The following is a 20,885-nucleotide window of genomic DNA, read 5'->3' as shown; positions in this document are numbered from 1 at the left end:
CGAGCACTCTCGGGCTCTCTGGGCGGCTCTGTCTCACCACCCGCATTTGGTGCCCCGGAACCGCCGTGTGTACCGTCGGTCAAGGGCAGGTGACGGAAGGAAGGAAGAAGGCCAGACTGGTTGCTCCATCAGTTTATTTCATTCTCTTTCTCTCTCTGCTTCTCTCCCACACTTGGTCTCTCTCTGGATCTGTGGATCTGGCCCCCGTGGATCTGGCACCCCAACCCACTCTTACAGCCTAGTTAAATCTCCACAGCATAAGGGGGTTGGGGCGTACACATAGGTGTGGTCACCATCAATAGGGTAAGGTTCCTTTCCCTTAGGGGATGCTTCTCCTAGGACTTAATTCTCTTTCAGCAGGAGGATCCACCCAAGGGCGGAGTCCCATGAATGTGTTTCTCTTCTCCTCAGCCAGCAAACATATAAGAATTCATAATATTAATTATTTTGTATGGACACAATAAGAGATGCATTAAAGCTTATAGAATTGCTCTCCTGGGGCCATCTCAATCTCAGACTACAGTGCTCAGGCCAGATCAGTCTTTCCTATCCCTGGCAGGGTCCCAGTCTCATAATTACTATTGGATCATGACAGCATTTGTCTATGATCAAGCTCTTAACTTATAGTTAAGAATTAGGCACTTTGGCCAGGCCCATCTCGATGCCAGGGTAGCACATAACTCACCGTTTGCCCTGGATCCTTCCCGTCCCACGTCGGGGACCCTACTTTGGGGTGCTAGGAACTGAGGGCAACTGAGGCTTAAGTGGAGAAAGCAGATGCCCGGGAGGGAATAATATTCGAGGCCAATTAATTCCCAAGTTATAAAAACATAATATTGTCTTCTTGTGTCTATACAAAACAGACATACCTTTAAAGTAAATTATTCAAAAGGCACAAGAAGAGGAGAAAGGCAATATTAACTTATATAATATAAATTCAGTATCCTAGGAAGGTCTGACCTTGCAAATTAGCAGAGTCAGATTAAGGGAAAGCCTCGGATTAACTCTTTTGGGGAAGAGAGCATGGAGAAGTGATTATAGCTAAACAAAGGGATGGGAGAGATTCAAGAACACCTTGATGGGTGTGACTGGGATAAGCCTAAACTCTGGGGAAAACCGGGACAAGCTACTTGTGGCAAGCAGGGAGAGGACAAAGTAATGTCATCCTACATCTGCCCACATGTTAAGTGTATATTTGAAATTTCAAAGGGGGAAAAGGAGCTAAATGAGAACATGTGCATATACACTTTGAATTAGTACCATTCAATAGCTTCAAGTGTATACTTTTACAGTTGTGCTGTTTCGGTGACTCAAAGACTCACTGCAGTGCTACTTCCATAACCTGATTTTCTGAAATGGGAATGGCTCTTCGTGAAGTTCTGAACAAAATCCAAGCATACTCTTCCCTCAGTTTTCATGAGTGCTGCATTCCTGAGAATTTAGTATGTATCAACACCATGTGGCCCTACAGTTTTTATAAAGTGGTTTGGTTCTCAACTCATTATTGCGATTAAGCTTTTTCCCTATATGAAATTCTAGTGGAATATTGAAAAGTTGGGCATGATGCCTAGGACTCTTTTTTTGTACATGTCTGCCTGCATTTTGCAAGGTGTCTGGCCCACCCACTGAATACATACAATGATCCCCTAGGCCCACTCATATGACAACCAGAATTGATGATTACATTTTTAAAATACCTCCTTGGACATGATACCATGTCACTAAGAAACACTGGCTTAGAATTGAGTAAAAGCAAGTATTTTAGGAAAAATAATGTTATGCATGCTGTGAATATATGGGTAATTCCACCAGAATGATGTAAGTGCTTCAGGGAAGGGGTAACATTTACGTTGAGCTCTCCAAAATCGACTTGGAAAATAAAAAGACATCAATTAGGTCCCACATCCCACTCGTACTGCCATGTAAAGACTCAGGTAGAGACTTCACAAATAAATTGCCAAAAAGATCAAGTAGCCCAAAAAGTTCTCAGACACCCATTCTGTCTGAGACTTCCTGAGTCTGGAAGTGCATCAGGCCAGTTCCTGTACAAAGCCCCAGCAGCTCTCCCACACCCCAAAGCCGCTGCTGCATCAACAGCTGGACTGTCCAATTAAATATTCTGAATTTTCTGGAGTGACAACTCCAAACTCTACTACACTGACATCCCAGTAGTGGCACACCAGATTGGATGGGATGTAATGTAAAAATCAACCAATCTTGGATAACAGAAACAATACAAAAGGCTTAACTAGCAACAGCAACTTAGTAAACCCTCAGACTAGGACTTAATGTCCTCATGGTAAGATACAATAATTTTCACAAATTTTCTTCTATGGAAATATTTTTTGATCATTTCATTAGCTGTTTAGTGGTAACAAGCAATAAAACAAACTATCAGGAGCCTGCTAAAGGGGGCAGGCTTGAGGGATGGCTGGGAATATGGAGATAATAGTTGAGGAAAGGTGACAGTGATGGAGGAATTGGAGTTGGAATATTAAATGCCTGTAAGAAAGCATCATGAACAACTTAATAGTGTTTAAATAAAATGAGGAAGTAGGGTGGAAGGCATCAATCAAAAGGGACATAAGAGAAAGTTTATCATTCTTGCAAAGAGTTTGGTATAATTGGAACCTAGCATTCAGAGATGAGGGGTATATCAAGAAACAATTCAGAAAGGTAAATTGACACCAGGTCATGGTAAGGCTTATCTGTCATGCTAAGGAGTTAGGGCTTTTTAATTTTTGAGTCATAATTAAACTTTTTTATATCTAATATCTTTAATATCAGTGCATTTTATATAATGGTGCATTTTCCTTTCCTTTTTATCTCTAAAGGTCTTTGAGATTAACTTTTTTTTTCTTTTGGGTCACACCCAGTGGTGCTCAGGGGTTACTCCTTTCTCTGCACTCAGAAATTAATCCTGGCAGTGCTCGAGACCATGAGATGCCGGGGATAGAACCTGGGTCAGCCACGTGCAAGGCAAACGCCCTACCCGCTTGCCTTGGCTCCAGCTTCTCACTTTTAGTTAAATTTCTCTTTAGTATGTTACTTAGATTTCAATTCTTAAGGAAACAGCCTCTCTTTAATAGGGTCTGTCTCTTCATGACCTTTCTATACATTTTTCCTCTACTTCATCATCATCATCATCATCATCATCATCATCATCATCCCGTTGATCGTAGATTTTCTTGAGCAGTCTCAGTAACGTCTCCATTTGTCCTGGCCCTGAGATTTTAGAAGCCTCTTTTTACTCGTCCTTCCCAATGGTGCCACATTGGAGGCTCTTTCAGGATCAGGGTAATGAGACCCATCATTGTTACTGGTTTTGGCATATGAATACGCCACGGGGAGCTTGCCAGGCTCTCCCATGTGGGCAGGAAACTCTTGGTAGCTTGCCAGGTTCTCCAAGAGGGAGAAATAGGCTATAAGAGGTTATACAAGCTTCCGGGAGCTTGGTTTTATAGTTTTTGAATGTTGGCCGTTGATATGATTACATGGTGCCGGGGATAGTTTCTGGGTGTGATGGCCTAGCTACTGGAAAATGGGGGATCTGGGCTGAAGAGGCCCAGTCCCGATCAGAGCAGGCTTGGAGATCTCAGTCCCAGGTCCCACACACCTGGGTTCCTCTGCCAGTTCCTTCATGCATGAGGCTCATCCGAAAGTATGGAAAGGGGCCTTGAGCATGGCTGCGGCTGGGCTCCAGAGGTCTTCGGCTGCAGGGTCTCTGGGGTGGGGAGGTTATTGTTTCTTGATATAATCCTCATCTCAACCCACCCTCTCTGAGGGGCCCCGGTGAAGACAGCCAGGCGCGGGGGAAAGAGACTCTGCCTCAAAGTAATAAAATAAATAAATGAATGAATAAATAAATAAATAAATAAGTCCACATCTGTGCATCACAGATACTTGTACAGGTACAGGTACTTGCCAGTCCACCGGCTCTGGTGACTGAGTGGCTCAGGAGAGCCCCACTCCTCATTCACAACCTCTCAGTCCAAACAGCTGGGTCAAGGCTCATGGCTGATGCTTTATGTCATGTATTCAGAAATAACAGACTCTCCAGCTCCCTCATTATCCGCTTCTAAGCACAGATACCATAGTATTCATCACAAAGTATTTATTTTGCAAATTAGTAGGAAAAGAACATAATCACTCAGGTGTACATTTCAGGTGTACATTTCCTCTGCTTATTTACAATATTTATACTGAACTGTCTCTCAAGCCAATCCTGTTTACTGTGACATTTGGAGGTGTCATGTTCTCTAGAGAGTTTTTTTTCCCATTATTCTTTTATTTGCCCTAGGATCAGCATTAAGTTCTTCCAATTTTTTCTCCAGCATAGTATACTACGACAGTATATTTTTCAGTAAGTGTTGCAAGCAGGTGACAGGGTGTCCTGGTCATGAGGATTGAGGGGATTGAGAAGAGACAGTCTCCAAGGCAAATCAGCCCAAAGGCATGAAGACCTTTGAAATACACAATCCATCTGAGGAGCAGAAAAAGCCTTCCGAGATGTGGAATATATGGCATTTAAATTTGGTCCAGACTCCCTGAAAGAAGCAAATGAGTCTTAAAGTACTGGAAGGAGACAAACAATGAAATAGATGTTTATCTGAAAAACCTGAGGGGAGAGTAAGAGGCTCTAGTGAGAATGCGGATTTCTCCAGAGGGGAGAACGCAAAGTGTAAGCAGGACGATGGGGTGGGAGGTGGGTGAGGGGTGACCCCCAGAATGGGAAAACTACCATAAAATAAAAGAAACAAATTACACATCCCAGGCAGAGGTGCTGGCTACTGCAAGAATAAAGAAACACACACTTTTGTTTCTGCCAATTCATTTGTTTGTTTGGTTGGGGCATGGGGGCAGGATACTCAGACTTACTCCTAGCTCTGTGCTCAGGGATCATTTCTGGTGGTCTCTGGAGCACCATGATACAACTTTAACCCTATAGTATCGCTCCAGATGCAAACATAGTCTTCGTTTGCTTGTTTTTTAAATAAGGTTTCCCCAACATCTGTGACTAGGGTGTATTTAATATGAATTGCTTGTCATCAACCATTGTGGATGTTTTCTTTTGTTCACCTAATTTGTTTGTTTGGGAACCACACCTGGCTGTGCTCTGGGCTTACTCAAGGCTCTGTGGCTGGGCTTGGGGGACCAGTTGCGGTGCAGAGGGCCAAGGTAAGCATCCTACCTGATGTACCTCTTTTTAATATTCTTATCACCGCCTTTGTTCCATCAGTAGTAAGTCTTTGAGTCACCAAAACAGCACAATTATAACAGCGTACATTTAAAGTTGTAGAATGGTGCTGATTCAAAGTGTATATGTAAATGTTCTCAATAAGCTCTTTTCTTCCCCCAAATGTCAAATGTAAATTTAAAATGTGGGCAAATATTCAGTTACATATTTGAAATTGAACTTCACAGCTTTTTGTAGAAATGAACAGTTACCAATGTGTACAATCGCCTATGCAGTTTTTCCCAGTGAAGCCAACAAACCTATCAAAATTAAGTGAGCATTTGGCAAAGGAACATATTGATCAAACTGGAAAAAATACATATATTTCTGATATTTAAAGTCAATGAAACATTGTAATGCTATGAATGGAATGTACAACAATGTTCTATGCAGGAAATGACTTTTATTGTTTATGACAGAAAAAAATTAATCATTATAAGATATTGCATTCTACACAATGCTCAAAGAAAACGAATCTTATCAACTATAATAAAATGTCTACAAAAGGAAAAGAAATTCATCTAATGAACTTTAATTAAATAAGCTTTTGCTCTCTATAAGCAAGAATTTGGATTTTCTTTGCTAAAACTGTATTCATGCAAGCATTTTTAATCTAGGTTATTTAATTTATTCTTAATATGGACCAGGCGATAGCACAGCGGGTAGGGCGTTTGTCTTGCACACTGCCGACCCTGGTTCGATTCCTCCGTCCCTCTCGGAGAGCCCGACAAGCTACCAAGAGTAACCTGCCCACACAGCAGAGCCTGGCAAGCTCCCCATGGTGTATTCAATATGCCAAAAACAGTAACAAGTCTCACAATGGAAATGTTACTGGTGCCCATTCAAGCAAATTGATGAACAACAGGACAACAGTGCTACAATGCAGTGCTATGGTAAACTGCGTTCACAACTAAAGTTCTGAGATAAATAATAAACTTATTTAGTCCCACAATAAAAAATGAACATTAAATAAAACTCAGAAAAAATTGTGATGAGTGGCTGGAGTGATAGCACAGAGGGTAGTGTTTGCCTTGCATGTAGCCGACCTGGGTTCAATTCCCAGCATCCCATATGGTGCCCCGAGCACCGCCAGGAGTAATCCCTGTGCATCGCTGGATGTTACCCAAAAAGAAAAAAAATTGTAATGAGGTGACCCAAAGTTAGTAAGTAGCAAATCAGGTGGCTGCTAAAAGCTAACCAGGAAGCAGGACCAAACACCCCAAGGACACGGGGATAGGATCCCCAGAGAAAATTCAAGTTATTCCACATTGTTCTTTGCAGCTGACAAGAGAAGAAAATTTTACCCATTCAAGGCTAGCCGTAAGCTTCTAGCTTCTGTACTGTAATCCTATTTGCTTGCTTTAGAGGAAAGGTAGAGACAACATTAGTCTACATGTCTGTAATATTTTTTCTTTTTATGTTTTTTCTTTTTAATTTTTTAAATGAATTACCATGAGATACAATTACACACTTACAAATTTTGTGATTATGTTTCAATCATACAATGATCGAGGACCCATCCCTCCACCAATGCCCATTCTCCACTACCAATGTTCCCAGTATCCCTCCTGCCATCACCCCCACCCCTCCCTCCGCCTCTGTGGAAGGCACATTCCCTTTTACTCTCTCTCCTTTTGGGTGTTATGGTTTGCAATACAATAGTAAGTGTCCATCATGTTTGGTCCATAGTCTAATTCCACCATCCTGAGCTAGCCCTCCAAGCATCATTTACTTAGTGGTCCCTTCTCTTTCCCAGCTGTGAGGCTAGCTTCCAAGTCGTGAAGTAATCTTCCTGGCCCTTATATCTATTATCCATGGGTGTTGTCTGTATATATTTTAAGAGTAAAATTTTACTGTCTCAAATTTCATTGCCACACAACTACCACACAGTACTATCTCCCTCTACATGGTCCATTGGATACTCCCCACTTTAATCCCTTCCTTCCTCCCCTGTAATCACAGCTCTACTGCCTGAGGACATTGGTCTGATTTTTCCCTTCATTTAATCTTTCCAGTGTTTTGCTTCTCACATATGAAGTAACTGAATAAATCTAAAACCCTAGGTTCCCGGCCAGGAGTCTAGCTATGCAGTGGAGCACTTGCCTTGCATATGTGATGCTCTGGTCTTGATACCCAGTGCTCCAAACAAATCAATAGCATAGTTTCCATTCTTGATAAATTATCAAAAAATTTGCAAATTATAGCTTGTACTTTGATTTACAAATAAAGTTTATGTATAAAAATATACACAAATCACTATTTCAGCTTATTATTCAGGGAGGGAAATGTAACATAAGTTACGGAAGGGGTGGAGAGGAGAATAATGGATAATGGGTAATGTGTAATCCTTTATCTACTTTATGAGGCAATGAAGGCACGTTTCCAGTTTAATATCCATCTCCAGCTCATTGCATTCTTTCCATTTTCACAACTGACTTTCATCAATAGCGTCAGCACACCAATGACCCATGTGCACTTTTGGCCTATGAGGAAGAGGAGGTTCAGAAAGGCTGTTATCAGCTAGCCCTGATTACAAGGATCAGGCCAGTGATTGCTCCTTCCTCTATGAGTATGTGTCTCTTTTAACAGAACTTGTAAGGAGAGAGAGGGGGGAGAAAAAGAGAGAGGGAGAGAGAGACAGAGACAGACAGACAGACAGACAGACAAGACAGAGAGCAAGCTCAAGGCACCGAAATAGAGCAAACAGGGACTGGGTACATGCACATATGCTTTGCTTGTTGGCCCCAAGGGTTGCTCTCCAGAACTACAAGATCCCTGAGCACCGCTGAGTGACCCCAAAACAAATAAATAAAATGGAACGGGTGAACAAGGCAGATAACTCAAACGGCTGGAGCACGTGCGTTGCATGCTACCAGGTTCCATTTTAATCAATACCACAACCTCTTACCTCATCCTCCAGCCGCCTGTCAGAGCAGGAAAGAGCATCAGAGGGCCCAACATGAACCACCAGTCAGAAAGCCCCAAGCAGCCCCAATCGCTCCCATCACTGTATCACTGTCATCCCGTTGCTCATCGATTTGCTCGAGCGGGCACCAGTAACGTCTCTATTGTGAAACTTCTTCGGCATAGCTTGCCAAAACATTTGGCATAGCTTGCCGGGTTCTCCGAGAGAGGTGGAGGAATCAAACCCGGGTCGGCCGGGTGCAAGACAAACGCCCTACCCGCTGTGCTATAGCTCCAACCAAGCATCACTGGGGATCTGACCATGCATCTACCTCCAAACACTGTGCATGACTGTACTGTTTGCTGGATAGCCAGGGCCTGCTTTTGCAATAGACAGGGAAGAGAACCCTAGCCGGAGAGGAGGGAGTAAGAAGAGAGAACAGTGCGGTTCAGTTGAGGACAGGGCGGTATCTGTACCCGCCTGGCATGAGGATACACCAAGTTTCAGCAAGCAACAGTTCCACAGCAGCTGTAGATGGACACCTGTTTTTCCTAACGTCTGCCCAAGGTTCCTCTATACCCACGTTCACTGTATGCAAGATTGGCTATTTAAAATTGACCTTAGACGGCTTAGTACTTAAAAAATCAAGTACACTTCCAGGCGAGTGGGGTGAGGGTAGGGGTTGAGGGCGCGCAGTGTTGAAAGTCATTGCCAGAACAAATGGTTCGGGCCCACTTTCCCACGCCCCTCTTATCAAACGCCCAACTATTGAAGACGAACTTAGCGGGGCAAGGACGTGGTCGCAGTTGCCCAGTCCCCACTTCTAGCGGTTCGGTTTGGGCGAAGACCGGGCAATCCAAGGGGCACGCTAGCTCAGGAGCAAGCTCGGCTCGAAGCGGAAACCCCCACGCAACTGCCGTGCGCCGGTGTCAGCGCGGTCAGACAGTCCCCGCCGTGTGCGCGCACGTTCCCGGGCCGCTGCCCGCGCTCCGCCCCGCACCTGCGCAGTCCCCGGCGCGCGCCGCCCCCGCCCCCCGGAGCCCTAGTTCCCGGTCCGGCTCGGGGCGCGCAGGCGTCAGCGGAAGCGCCTTCGCCGGCCGCCTCCTTTTCCTCTCGCGGGGGTCGGGGCCGGCTGGTGGGGCAGGCGCGGGCGGTGTGCCCCGCGCGCTCTCTCGGCAGCACGGAGGCGCCGGGAGCGGCCGAGGCCGCGGGGCCGCCCGCCGCCAGTGGCGCGCCCCTCCCCGAAGCCCCGGAGCCCGGCCCGGCCCTGGCTCAGGCCGCCGCACCGGCCCCGGCCTCGCAGTTCACCCTGTTGGTGATGCGGCCCTGCGCGGGCCAGGACGAGGCGGGCAGCGCCGGCCGGGGCAAGCCTGGGGGAAACCCGTGTGAAGCGGCGGGGGATGGCGAAGAGGAGACGGGGGAAGACGACGCGGATCTGCTGGACACGTCGGACCCCCCCGGGGGAGGCGAGAGCGCGGCGAGTCTGGAGGATCTGGAGGACGAGGAGACCCACTCCGGGGGCGAGGGCAGCGGCGGGGCAGCCCCGGCGCGGGGCAGCGGTGGGGGCTGCGTGAGCAAGACGTGCACCTACGAGGGCTGCAGCGAGACCACCAGCCAGGTGGCCAAGCAGCGCAAGCCGTGGATGTGCAAGAAGCACCGCAACAAGATGTACAAGGACAAGTACAAGAAGAAAAAAAGCGATCAGGCCCAGAACTGCAGCGGGACCGCCCCGGCCAGCGGCTCCGGTAGCGTCAAGTTGGAGGTAGGGGGACCTTGGCCAGGGAGATGAAAGAAGAGAACCCGCATTTCCAGTGGGAGCCTCTCCAGCATGCCCAGGCCTGCCCACCTGCTCGGAGGGACCGGCTGGACATGAAGCTCAGAGTTAGGAAGTGCTTGCCCCAAGTTGTGAAAAGTTTGTGCAGAGCCCCGATAGTTCCGATACCTCCTTGGGATAGATGAGTCCATTTCAGTGCAAGCGATGGGACACAGAAGGACCAGACGAGGGGTGTGATTCATCACTCAAGAAGCAGGCAAAGACCCATGCGTGCTTGGAGGAAGGTGATCGCTTCCTGTGGCCACTACCCTGTTCAATGGTTGTTTTTTGCATCCCTAGTCTCTGTACCCTGTTCTGCTTCCTTTACTCTGAGTACTTGGTGCTCTGTTCTTAGTGTTCTGTTCTAGTTCTTACTTGTCATAGTACTTGTTCACTTTTTTTTTTTTTTTTTGGCTGCAGTTAGGGGTGCTCAAGTCTTACTCCATACTCTGGGCAAGGATCATGCCAGTCAGTCCTCCAGGGACCAAGATGTGATGCCAGGGATCAAACTAGGATCCACCGTGTGCAAGGCAGTGCCTACCGCAGCACTTCTCAGGGGTTACTCCTGGTTCTGCACCCAGGAATCATTCCTGGCAGTGCTCAGTCACCATATGGGATGCTGAGGATCAAATCCGTGGCACCATCTGCAAGGCAAGCAACCTACCACTGTACTATCACTCCAGCCCCTGGTTTTTAACATTGTAGTTCTCAGTACTCATGTGCCTGGTATTCTTTTCACATTTAACTATATTTTCAGTGCTTTTGTCTCAGTACTCCCACTTAATATCTTGTTGGACCCTTTTCCTCTATACTCCATGCCTACAACCCTGTTCGTAGTACCCCATTTCATAGTACTCTAAAGGAAATTATTAATAATGGAGGTTAATAATGGAGTCTCAAGATATGGGTGTTGCTTCACTCAAACTGAACCGAAGGTTAATTCTGTACTCCAGGGGGGCAGATAGTACAGCAGGTAGGACGCAGGCCTTGCAAGGCTGCCAACTGGGGTTTGAAAACCAGCACCCCATTCAGACACCCACCCATACTAATGGGTGAGGCCCAAAAGCCAAGTTGGATTTAGGACAGCAATTCCCACACCTTATCAATTGCTGACTGTAACCTTGAATGGCCTTTCTTTGCCTACTAAATGGTTGTTTTCTTCATGTTGGGAATTTGTGAAGTAATTCCATATTGAGAATCAATCTATCCAATAGATTGTGTAGTAGCAGTTGTATACTTGGAGGCTAGTACAGAGAAGCAGATACTTCATGTTGTGAAATATCTCCTTTTAATAAATGCTGTAATTTTCCAACACAGAGGGAAAGTATACATGGCTATTAAAAGTGATCCAAGTGTCTGCGACCATGGTTTTTTGAGTCCCCAGCACCAGATATGGTCCTTAAGCACTGCAAGGAGTCACATGAGCACAGAGCCAAGATAAATCCTGAGCACCCTCTGCTGTGCCGGCTCCCCCCAAAAGAAAGAACATAGACAACAGTCAAATATAGTCATATAATCAGGAAGTTACATATATTTGGAGGAATTTGTTAAAAGAGACAAAGAAATAGTACAGGGATCAAGGTGCTTGGTTTGCACACAGCCAACCTGGGTTGGATTCCCACATGTGGTTGGTTGGCACCACATGTGGTCTCCCAAGCACCCCCAGGAGTGACTCCTGAGCACAGAGGCAGGAGTAAGTCCTGAGCACTGTAGGGCTGGCTCAGAAACAAAGCAACCAAAAACTAAAGTGTGATACTGAATATATATATATATATATTTTTTTTTTTTTTTTTTTTTGCTTTTTTGGGTCACACCCAGCGATGCACAGAGATTAACTCCTGGCTCTGCACTTGCACTCAGGAATAACTCCTGTCGGTGCTCGGGGGACCATATGGGATGCTGGGAATCGAACCTGGGTCAACCCTGTGCAAGGCAAAGGCCCTTCCCGTTGTGCTATCACTCCAGCCCCAGAAGATAAATTTTTAAACTGATAAGATGTTCTTTAGTGTATTCTTTATTTTTTTAATTTCGTTTATTTACTTTTTGGGCTTCGGGGATCTTAGATTTAGAACCTCTTCTATATTCCTGCAAAATTGCATATTTTAGGGGCCAGAATGATAATAGAGTGGTAGGATGTTGTCTTGCATACCACCGAACCCAGTTTCATCCCTGGCAACCCCATATGATCCCCCCAGCCCTTCCAGGAAAGATACTGAGTGCAGAATCAGGAGTAAATCCTGAGTACCACACAGTGTGGCCACCACTACCACCCCCTTTAAAAAAAAAAAAAAGGCATGTTTTACCAAATTTCAAACTAAAAGAAGTTATAGATACAGCATCTTACTACAGAATGAAAATTAATGAAGTTGTTTTGTTTGTCCCTTATATATTTTAGTGGGTCTGTCCATTCACTTCATATTTGTTTACAGAGAAGTAGTAACTTCAGGATATTTTGCTTATCGTTGACTTTTTAAAACTCCACGTTCATAGCTACAATTTGAGGAAAAATATGTAAAAATGACATACTGAATTAGTGCCTCTCCACCTCTCAAAATGAATTTTAAAATAATTGGGATACTTTTCTAGAGAAGAAAATGGCTCCTATAAGGAATGACCTGCTATAGTGGTATATCATGTTTTGGGGCACTTTACTAGTACTGAGATTCCAAGAACTGTAAGTATTTTGTTGAACTTTGTGCAAAGAAAATAATAGCCCTAATCAGAATATAAAAAGCCAATTATATAATGTTGATTTAGTACTGGAGAGGATAGGTCCTTGCAGAAGGAGATACCCTGGAATGGCATTGCTGAGAAAGCCAAACTGAATGTAAGCCGGAAAGGATAAACTAAGAGTTAGTGCTTCATCAGCCAGGTTTCTTCCATGTATAAGCTGTCAGTGGGCTCTCCAAAGTAGTGAGATCACTGCATGTCTTACATGAAGGTGGAGGCATTGACACTTTAATAATTGGCCTAGGAGATATAGGCAGTCATCCCAAACAATCTTCCCTCCACGCTATTCTTCCCTGGGATTTTGGTAAGTGAACAGAGAGAAGAGCATGTTGTAGCAAAGGAAAACTGGGACTGTGGAAAACCCCGAGGAAAATAATCAGTGAAATGGACTATTAATGGGAAACATCCATGAAAGATGAATCTAGGGGCTGGAGCAATAGCACAGCAAGTAGGGCGTTTGCCTTGCACGCGGCTTACCCGGGTTCGATTCCCAGCATCCCATATGGTTCCCTGAACACCGCCAGAGATAATTCCTGAATGCAGAGCCATAAGTAACCCCTGTGCATCACCAGGTGTGACCCAAAAAGAGAAAAAGAAAGATGAATCTAAAGAGTTTGAAGCCAGATTTTGTACGTCACTGAATACCAAGCAGTGAGATTTGGGTTTGGAATTTTACAATGAAAGTTTCTAGTTGGGGAGTAACAGTAACAGTAGGAATAGACTTTTGATTTAAAGACTCCAGGAGATCGTGGTCACAATCGTGAATCACGAAATCCCGTTGATCGTCGAGTTGTTCGAGCAGTCTTAGTAACCTCTACATTCGTCCTATCCCTGAGATTTTAGAAGCCTCTCTCTTCTCGGCCTTCTCAACGATGCCGCATTGGAGGCTCTTTCAGGGTCAGGGGAATGAGATTCAGCTGGTTACTGGTTTTGGCATATGGATACACCATGGGAAGCTTGTGAGGCTGCCCCATGTGGGCAGGAAGCTCTCAGTTGCTAGTTTCTCCCAGAGGGAAAAGTAGGTTAAAAGATATCGCATGGCCGCAAAGCAGCCTGCACGCTTCTGGGAGCTTACTTTTAAGTCTCTGGATGTTGGCCGTTGATGGGATTACACACACCTGGGTTCCTCTGCCAGTACTTTCATGCGTGAGGCTTGTCCGAAGAACGTGTGAAGAGGGGCCTTGAGCATGGCTGTGGCTAGGTTCCAGTGGTCTTCGACTGCCGGGAGCTCTATTCGAGGCGGGGAGGGAAGCTGGAGCCCCATCCCCTCCGGGGACCCTGGGGAAGACAGCCAGGCGTGCAGGCAAGAGACTTTGATAGCAAGGAGATCGTGGTAGCAAGAACAATTAGAGGTCTCTGCCTTGGTGTGAACAGATTAGAAATTGGAGCATTTAAGTACTTATTACACAACAAGGTTATTTAGGAACAGATATAAATGTAATATAGATGTAGATATACTGTAAATGTATATAACATTTAGTCTCTTTAAATTGCCCCTTATGATCCTGAGGAATGAGGGTCATTATCATTAAATATCTGGGGGCAAGGGGATGGGGTGATAATACAGCGGGTAGGGTGTTTGCCCTGCACAAGGCCAACCCTCATTTGATTCCCAGCATCGCATATGGTCCCCTGAGCACCGCCAGGAGTAATTCCTGAGTGCAGGAGTAACCCCTGTGCACCGCCAGGTGTGACCCAAAAAACAAAAGTATAAATAAATAAATATCCAAGAGCTTGTAGTTTGAAAGAAGTAGATTTATTTTGCATAGTTCTGAACTGATCAGGACTTCTTAGGTGAAACTTACAAGGAATATGTATTGAAGCTGAACCTAAGTTAAAGCTGCAGTAATGGTAGAGCTGTTCAAAAGCAATGGAATGCCTGAAAAGTTGAAACATTCCTCAGGAAAAAAAGCACTGAGAACTTTTGTAAAGCAAATTCCTACATTTGCAGAAGTTTGGATTAGATAACTCAAGGCATTTTCCACCCTGTGTTACTAATCTGGATCTTCATGATGCCATGTGCTGTGAGAAGATCCACAGTATTCCACATTTTGTACATGTAAACATGAAACAAACTACCATAAATGAGTTAAATATGAAAAGAGAAGGATGAAGAGATTTTTGTTGTTGTTGCTAGAACCCTCTTTTTACAGGTTTTTTTTTCTTTTTTAGTTTTTGAGGATTAAAGTGTTTCGGAGTTGAAAATGTTTTAAAACCCATTGATAGACGTCTCATGATGAAATGATTAAAGGGATGTTCTATTAAGCAACTCAAAGACCAGTAGAGGAAAGCCAAACCTAAATGGAGGGAAACAGTTGAATGAATACATATAATGCCTGCTTCTTGGTAATATGTTTGCTTGCTTAGTCAGAACTTTTGACTATGGTTAGTATTATATCATGGTTTTATATGATTCAAAATGTTTCTGTTAACTACCACATTTTCTTAGGCCAGGAATATATAAGTGTCCTAGGTAACTGGAAAGACACATTTATGTTGCTGATTTTAAAAACCAGTCATCAATACTCGGGCTTCATATATGTTCCACTGAGTCTCACAAGTTGGGCATTTGAAGACTTAGCCATTTTGTCTCTACTAGTTGCAGATTATTTATACCCATACTTTGCAATCTTTTCAAGTCCAGTTTGCCAGTTTTTTCTTAATATATTTTAAATGTTGAAAGTTTTTTTTATTGATTGCTTTTTCTTACTCTGATTTTGGGTCACAACCCACAAACAGCAGTGCTCAGGGCTTACTCCTGGCTTTGTGCTTAGGGATCACTCCTGGTTGTGCTTCAGGGGACATTATGGGCTGCCAGCAAGGCAAGCACCAGCTCACTTTACTATCTCTCCAGCCCCTTTTAGTTGTTCTTTCAGGCAATATTTTGCTATCCTCCAGATTTGTTGCTGGTTAATTGTAGGAAAATTATCAAGAGAGTCTTAGCAATATATAAGTCGCACATGAGTTTATATATCCTATTCAAAGGCAAGCTCACTTTGTTTTTTACCTGATTAGCTTTTTATGAAGAGAGTTCCAATTTCCATTTACCATTTGCAATAATAAAAATAACCTTTGCATAGCTCTTGGTTCTCACTCCTACCCACCCACTTGGTTTCAGGGTTGATTTTAAGACTCTTCATGATACTCAAGAACCCAAGTTAGAGTGAGGATGTTGATAGAAAATTAACTGTTGGCAACTTACCTCTCATTCTTCTGGTTCTTTTTTTTTTTTTTGCTTTGCTTTGTTTTTTGGGCTACACCCTGAAGTGCCCAGGTGTTATTCCTGGCTCTGCACTCAGAAATTATTCCTGGCAGGCTTGGGGAACCATAGTAGATGCTGGGAATCAAGCCCAGGCTGACTGCATGCATGGCAAGTGCCCTACCTGCTGTCCTATCTCTCCAGCTCCTTTCTTTTGACGTTTAAGTCCCATAGGAAATAAGCAAGAGTGAAGAGAAGCAAAGATCTGGTTGTCTCACTGAAAGATATCTTACATTTCAGGAAAGTACGGACAACATACTCTCCATTGTTAAGCAAAGATCGGGATCTTTTGGAGATAGACCTGCAAGACCAACCCTTTTAGAACAGGTGTTAAATCAGAAAAGATTGGTGAGTATTAGTAAAGTCATTATGTACCTCTTAAGAGTTATATGTGGAACTGTTTAGATTTTTGAGATTTTAAACATTTTGAAATGGTTGTCAGAATTGAATTGTGCCTCTACAAAGACAACTAAACTCAAAATGCTCTCCTAGGACCATATGGATAGGAGCACTTTGAATTCTGTCTTGACTAAAACTTGAATAGCTAAGCAAGATAAGGGGGTAGGGGTCTTGGTAGAGGGGAGAGAAAACATGTCTGTCCCTCCATCCAGAGAGCAACCCATAGCCTCAAGTACACAAGGTATGTGCTTTACCGCTGAACCACATATGATGTGATTTTGAAACAGATTTCCCTGTACTGAATTCTGGGTCTTTAATAGAGCTAGGCAGTTATTGTACACTCTCTTAAGGAATGTTGGGCAGTCTTTACAGAGAAGTTTTAAGCGAAACTACTAGATACAGAGCAAATAAACTATGCTGTAATGTTAAGTAATTATTTAATGATGACTTTTGCACTCTATTAAATTAACTCTTCTCAATTTGTTGAGCCAGGTTGCTTTCTCATCAGTTTATTACTATTTTATTGAAAATAACAGTACCATAGTCTTAGAGTCATTACATAATTACAACTAAATTTAAAATGATGGTTTTAGAGAAGCTATTTTCTGAAAATCTGGCAACCTGCTAATATGGTATATATGCCAACACACAATTTTTCACTTCTTAAAGAGTCAGTAAGCCACTAGAAATTTGCGTTTCAGGGTGAAAGAGGTCAGTGGGCTCCTGCTTTGCATGCAGGAGGCCCAGGTTTGAATCCCCATACTGCATGTGGCCCCTTGAGCACACTGGAGCTGTGGCCCCTAAACAAAATGAAGTATGAATTCTAGTCCTAGTCTTCATATGTTTGATATACTTCCAAACTCACACTTTTTTTTTATAGAAGCTTAGTTTTATTTATTTATTTTTTAAATTTATTTTTAACTTTTTACTAAATCACCATGTGGAAAGTTACAAAGTTCTCAGGTTTATGTCTCAGTTATACAATATTCAAACACCCATCCCTTCACCAGTGCCCATATTCCACCACCAAAAACCCCAGTAAACCCCCCGCCCCCACCCCCTACCCCCTACTGTATAACTAATGAATTTCACTTCATTTTCTCTTTACCTTGATTACATTTCATAATTCAACACAAAACTCACTATAGTTGTTGGAGTTTCCAACCAAGAGAGACAGACCTACTACCAAGGAAGCATTTGATAATTAGTTTTCCATTGCTGGAAATGAAGAGATATGTAGCCCCACTGCTACAAGTACATAACTCTCTTTTTTTTCTTTTTCCTTTTTCCCTTTTTTTTTTTCCCCCTCATCCCCCTTCCCGCGCCTCATAGTATGGTGTACGCCACGCCGCGTCGCCCAGCGTGGGGCTTTTGCTTAGTTCACAGTCCAGAGAGGTGGCTACTACATTAATAACCTTCAATATTTCAACAAAAACTTACTGTTATTATTTGGAGTTTCCCCCCCAAGTCAGACCTGTTCAAAAGGAACCGTTTCACATTGCTGACAATTATAAATGTTAAGTCGCGTCCGTGCGGTTTTGGATTTCTGTATAAAGTCCATGGAAAATTCTGCCAGAAATTGCATAGCCCAGCTCACAGTCCCAGTGCATTGCTGTAAGAAGTCTGGAAACAAAGTCTTTAGGCGCAGAGGGTCCGCTTCACGCTCAGCGGCTCCGGATTTATCTGGGCGGAGGGTGTGCCAGTTACGCCCCCTTCCCATGGGTTCCTGGGAGCCCCAAGAGTAAAAACCGAATACCTCTGGGTTTGGAGTCTTAGAAGATGGCGCCTGCCACGTGGGTGCCACCAACCCACCATTTTCTGTGCACGAAGACAGGGTGGGGGGGGAAAAATCCACCCCCCGGCAGCACAGAGTTGTAGCCCAGTTCGCAGTCCCAGTGCATTGCTATTAGATGCTGCGCTGGATGCCCGAATGTGTTAGATCTCTGGAATCAAAGTCTTTAGGCACAGAGGGTCCTCTTCACGCTCAGATAAATCCACCTGTATCCGGATTTATCTCCCAAACTCACACTTAAATGCTGTTTGTACTGTTGGCCCCCCTTTCATTTTTCCTTTGATTTTCTAGCTGTAGTCGGAGGCCTGGGCTAGAGCCACAGCACAGCGGCAGGGCATTTGCCTTGCATGCGGCCGACCTGGGTTTGATTCCTCCGCCCCTTTCGGAGAGCCTGGGAAGCTACCAAGAGTATCTCGCCCGCATGGCAGAGCCTTGCAAGCTACCCGTGGTGTATTTGATATGCCAAACACAGTAACAACAAGTCTCAAAATGGAGATGTTACTGGTGTCCTCTCAAGCAAATCAATGAGCAGTGGGATGACAGTGACAGTGACAGTCCTAGACCAATGTTATTCTTTGCCGTTTGTTTTTACGTGTTTCACAGAGAGTATATATGATATAGCATGTAAATCAATCATTTTCTTTGTATGGAAAGTCACCAGTAAGATCAGGTGCCTCCCCCATTATTGTTGTTAGGATTTAGTATTTTGGATTATTTTACATCGTGTTTTACGTCAGATTTTATTCTGATTAGTTGAAGTTTAATAAAGGCACATCAGATGCCAACATGAGTTAAATTCAAGCATGTTTTGTTTTGCAAGCATATTGTATCTTTGTAAATGTACATCAGTTTCATAGCACAGGTACAGTCTAACCCATTACATCACCTTAATGCTGTTAATAAATATATTTTCTTCCATTTAAGTCATTATTAAGAAGTCCTGAAGTGGTGGAGTTTTTACAGAAACAGCAACAACTATTAAATCAGCAAGTTTTGGAGCAGAGACAGCAACAATTTCCAGGAACATCAGTGTGAAGAAATTTATCGAGAAGTTATACATGCTTTTTATCTTACTGTAATATCTGAACACATTTTTTCATACTAAAGATAAGTGGGGTAAGTGATGCCTGTTGGTCATAAACAGTCATTTTCCTGTTAATGTATGTGTGCATTTGGGATAAATAAGTATTGTACTTTGTGCATTTATTCTTTTCAGATTACCACTCAAAGAAATCTGCCTATCTTTCCAAATTAATATGTAATGACAAAATTTTTAAGCAAATATTCCTCTTCAGTCATTGTTTGCTGGAGGTAATGAAGCAGTTACTTTCTGTGGAAGTCAAGAAGTTAGTAGATATTAATCTTGGATCACTGAGCTTATTGGTTCTCATCAAGGGGCAGTTGGAAATGTATGTGTATATTCTTAGCTTATCTTAATGACTTTGGAAACTGCTGGTTTCAGGGAGTGGGCCAGGAATGATTAGTGTTTTGTAGTATCTGGAATGATCTCACACAACTGCGAATTAGCCACAATACTAATGATACTCCTTAGTAACACTGGCAGCTACTTGTGATGATAAAATACAGTTGATCACCTAGAATTGGGTTCTTGTATTAATCTTTTCTTTGCAGTTAAGACTGATGTTGTCAAAGAGATAAGCCTATTTTATACCTATAAGGAAACTGATCACTGTTAAATATATGGAAATTAGGATATGCATCTCTCTAGAACTATACTGAAAACCTAAGGGAAGAGTGAAGTACGCTGCAGTAAATGATCTCTGAAAGTTGGCTTCTGTAAATCCATGTTACATTTTGGTGTTGATCTTTTTTTAGCACACTCTCATATATTGAATTTTTGAACACAGTGTGTGTTTCTCATCCCAAGAATACTTGGACAGACTTTTTAATACTCATTTCTTTCTTTCTCAAGAAGAGATGTTGACAATAAGAATAATACTGGAGCATTTTGTAAATGTTTTTCAAAATAATGTGATTTTAAGACTTAATTTCTAAGTAATGTTCAAATAATGATGGATTAGTTATATAAATATATTTTTACTTGTATCTTCGCAGAGGTAAACCTTAAAATCCAAACCTAATAAGAATAATAAGTCACATGTTAAAATATTTTCAGTGTTAGGATATTAAATGTATGTGTCTCAAGTTTAACTATACAAAGAATCTATTGGTGTCTTGTTTTTTTAAAACTTTTAAATATTTAAGTCACATTTGTTTTAAGAAGTGCTTAAAAAACAAAAGGATCTTTTTATTTATTTTTATGTGTTTTATACCTACATATCTGTGCAAAGATGCTTTTACCAAAATTATTATTAAAGTCTACTTGTTTACCCCTGAATTGTTTGATTCTCTTTTTTTTTTTATTGAATCACTGTGAGCTACAGTTACAAAACTTTTATGCTTGAGTTTCATTCATACAATGATGAAACACCCATCCCTCCACCAGTGCACATTTTCCACCACCAATGTCCCCAGTATCCCTTCTCTGCCAACCTCCCATCCCACCCTTCCCCCTGCCTCTAAGCAGACAATTTCCCTCTTACTCTCTCTCTCCGATTATGGGTGTTATGGTTTGCAATAAAGGTACTGAGAGGCCATCATGTTTGGTTCTTTATCTACTTTCAGCACACCTCCCATCCCGAGCGATCCCTCCAACCATCATTGACTTAGTGATCCCTTCTCTGTCCCAGCTGTCTTCTCCCCGAGCTCATGAGGCAGGCTTCCAACCAT

At 43.2% G+C, this 20,885-nt stretch overlaps 1 protein-coding gene across 1 annotated transcript; it reads left to right on the top strand.

The window, feature by feature from the left end:
• The first annotated feature begins 7,566 nt into the window (after positions 1-7,566).
• RFXAP (regulatory factor X associated protein) lies at positions 7,567-20,489 on the top strand. The gene is made up of 4 exons (XM_012931848.2): positions 7,567-7,570; positions 8,969-9,903; positions 16,184-16,291; positions 19,059-20,489. Exons 1-4 carry the CDS (start codon positions 7,567-7,569, stop codon positions 19,167-19,169), a joined length of 1,158 nt encoding a protein of 385 aa, XP_012787302.2. The 3' UTR covers positions 19,170-20,489.
• Positions 20,490-20,885: the final 396 nt, after the last annotated feature.

The sequence above is a fragment of the Sorex araneus genome, chromosome 1 (assembly GCF_027595985.1).
Source record: "Sorex araneus isolate mSorAra2 chromosome 1, mSorAra2.pri, whole genome shotgun sequence".
NCBI classification, from domain to species: domain Eukaryota; kingdom Metazoa; phylum Chordata; class Mammalia; order Eulipotyphla; family Soricidae; genus Sorex; species Sorex araneus.
The sequence above is the reverse complement of the archived record's forward strand: the minus strand, read 5'-3'. Positions and strand labels throughout refer to the sequence as shown.

Coding starts and splice junctions, on each gene's coding strand:
- RFXAP (XM_012931848.2), top strand. Junction 9,904..16,183: donor CCGGTAGCGTCAAGTTGGAG/GTAGGGGGACCT, acceptor CTTACATTTCAG/GAAAGTACGGACAACATACT. Junction 16,292..19,058: donor TGTTAAATCAGAAAAGATTG/GTGAGTATTAGT, acceptor CTTCCATTTAAG/TCATTATTAAGAAGTCCTGA.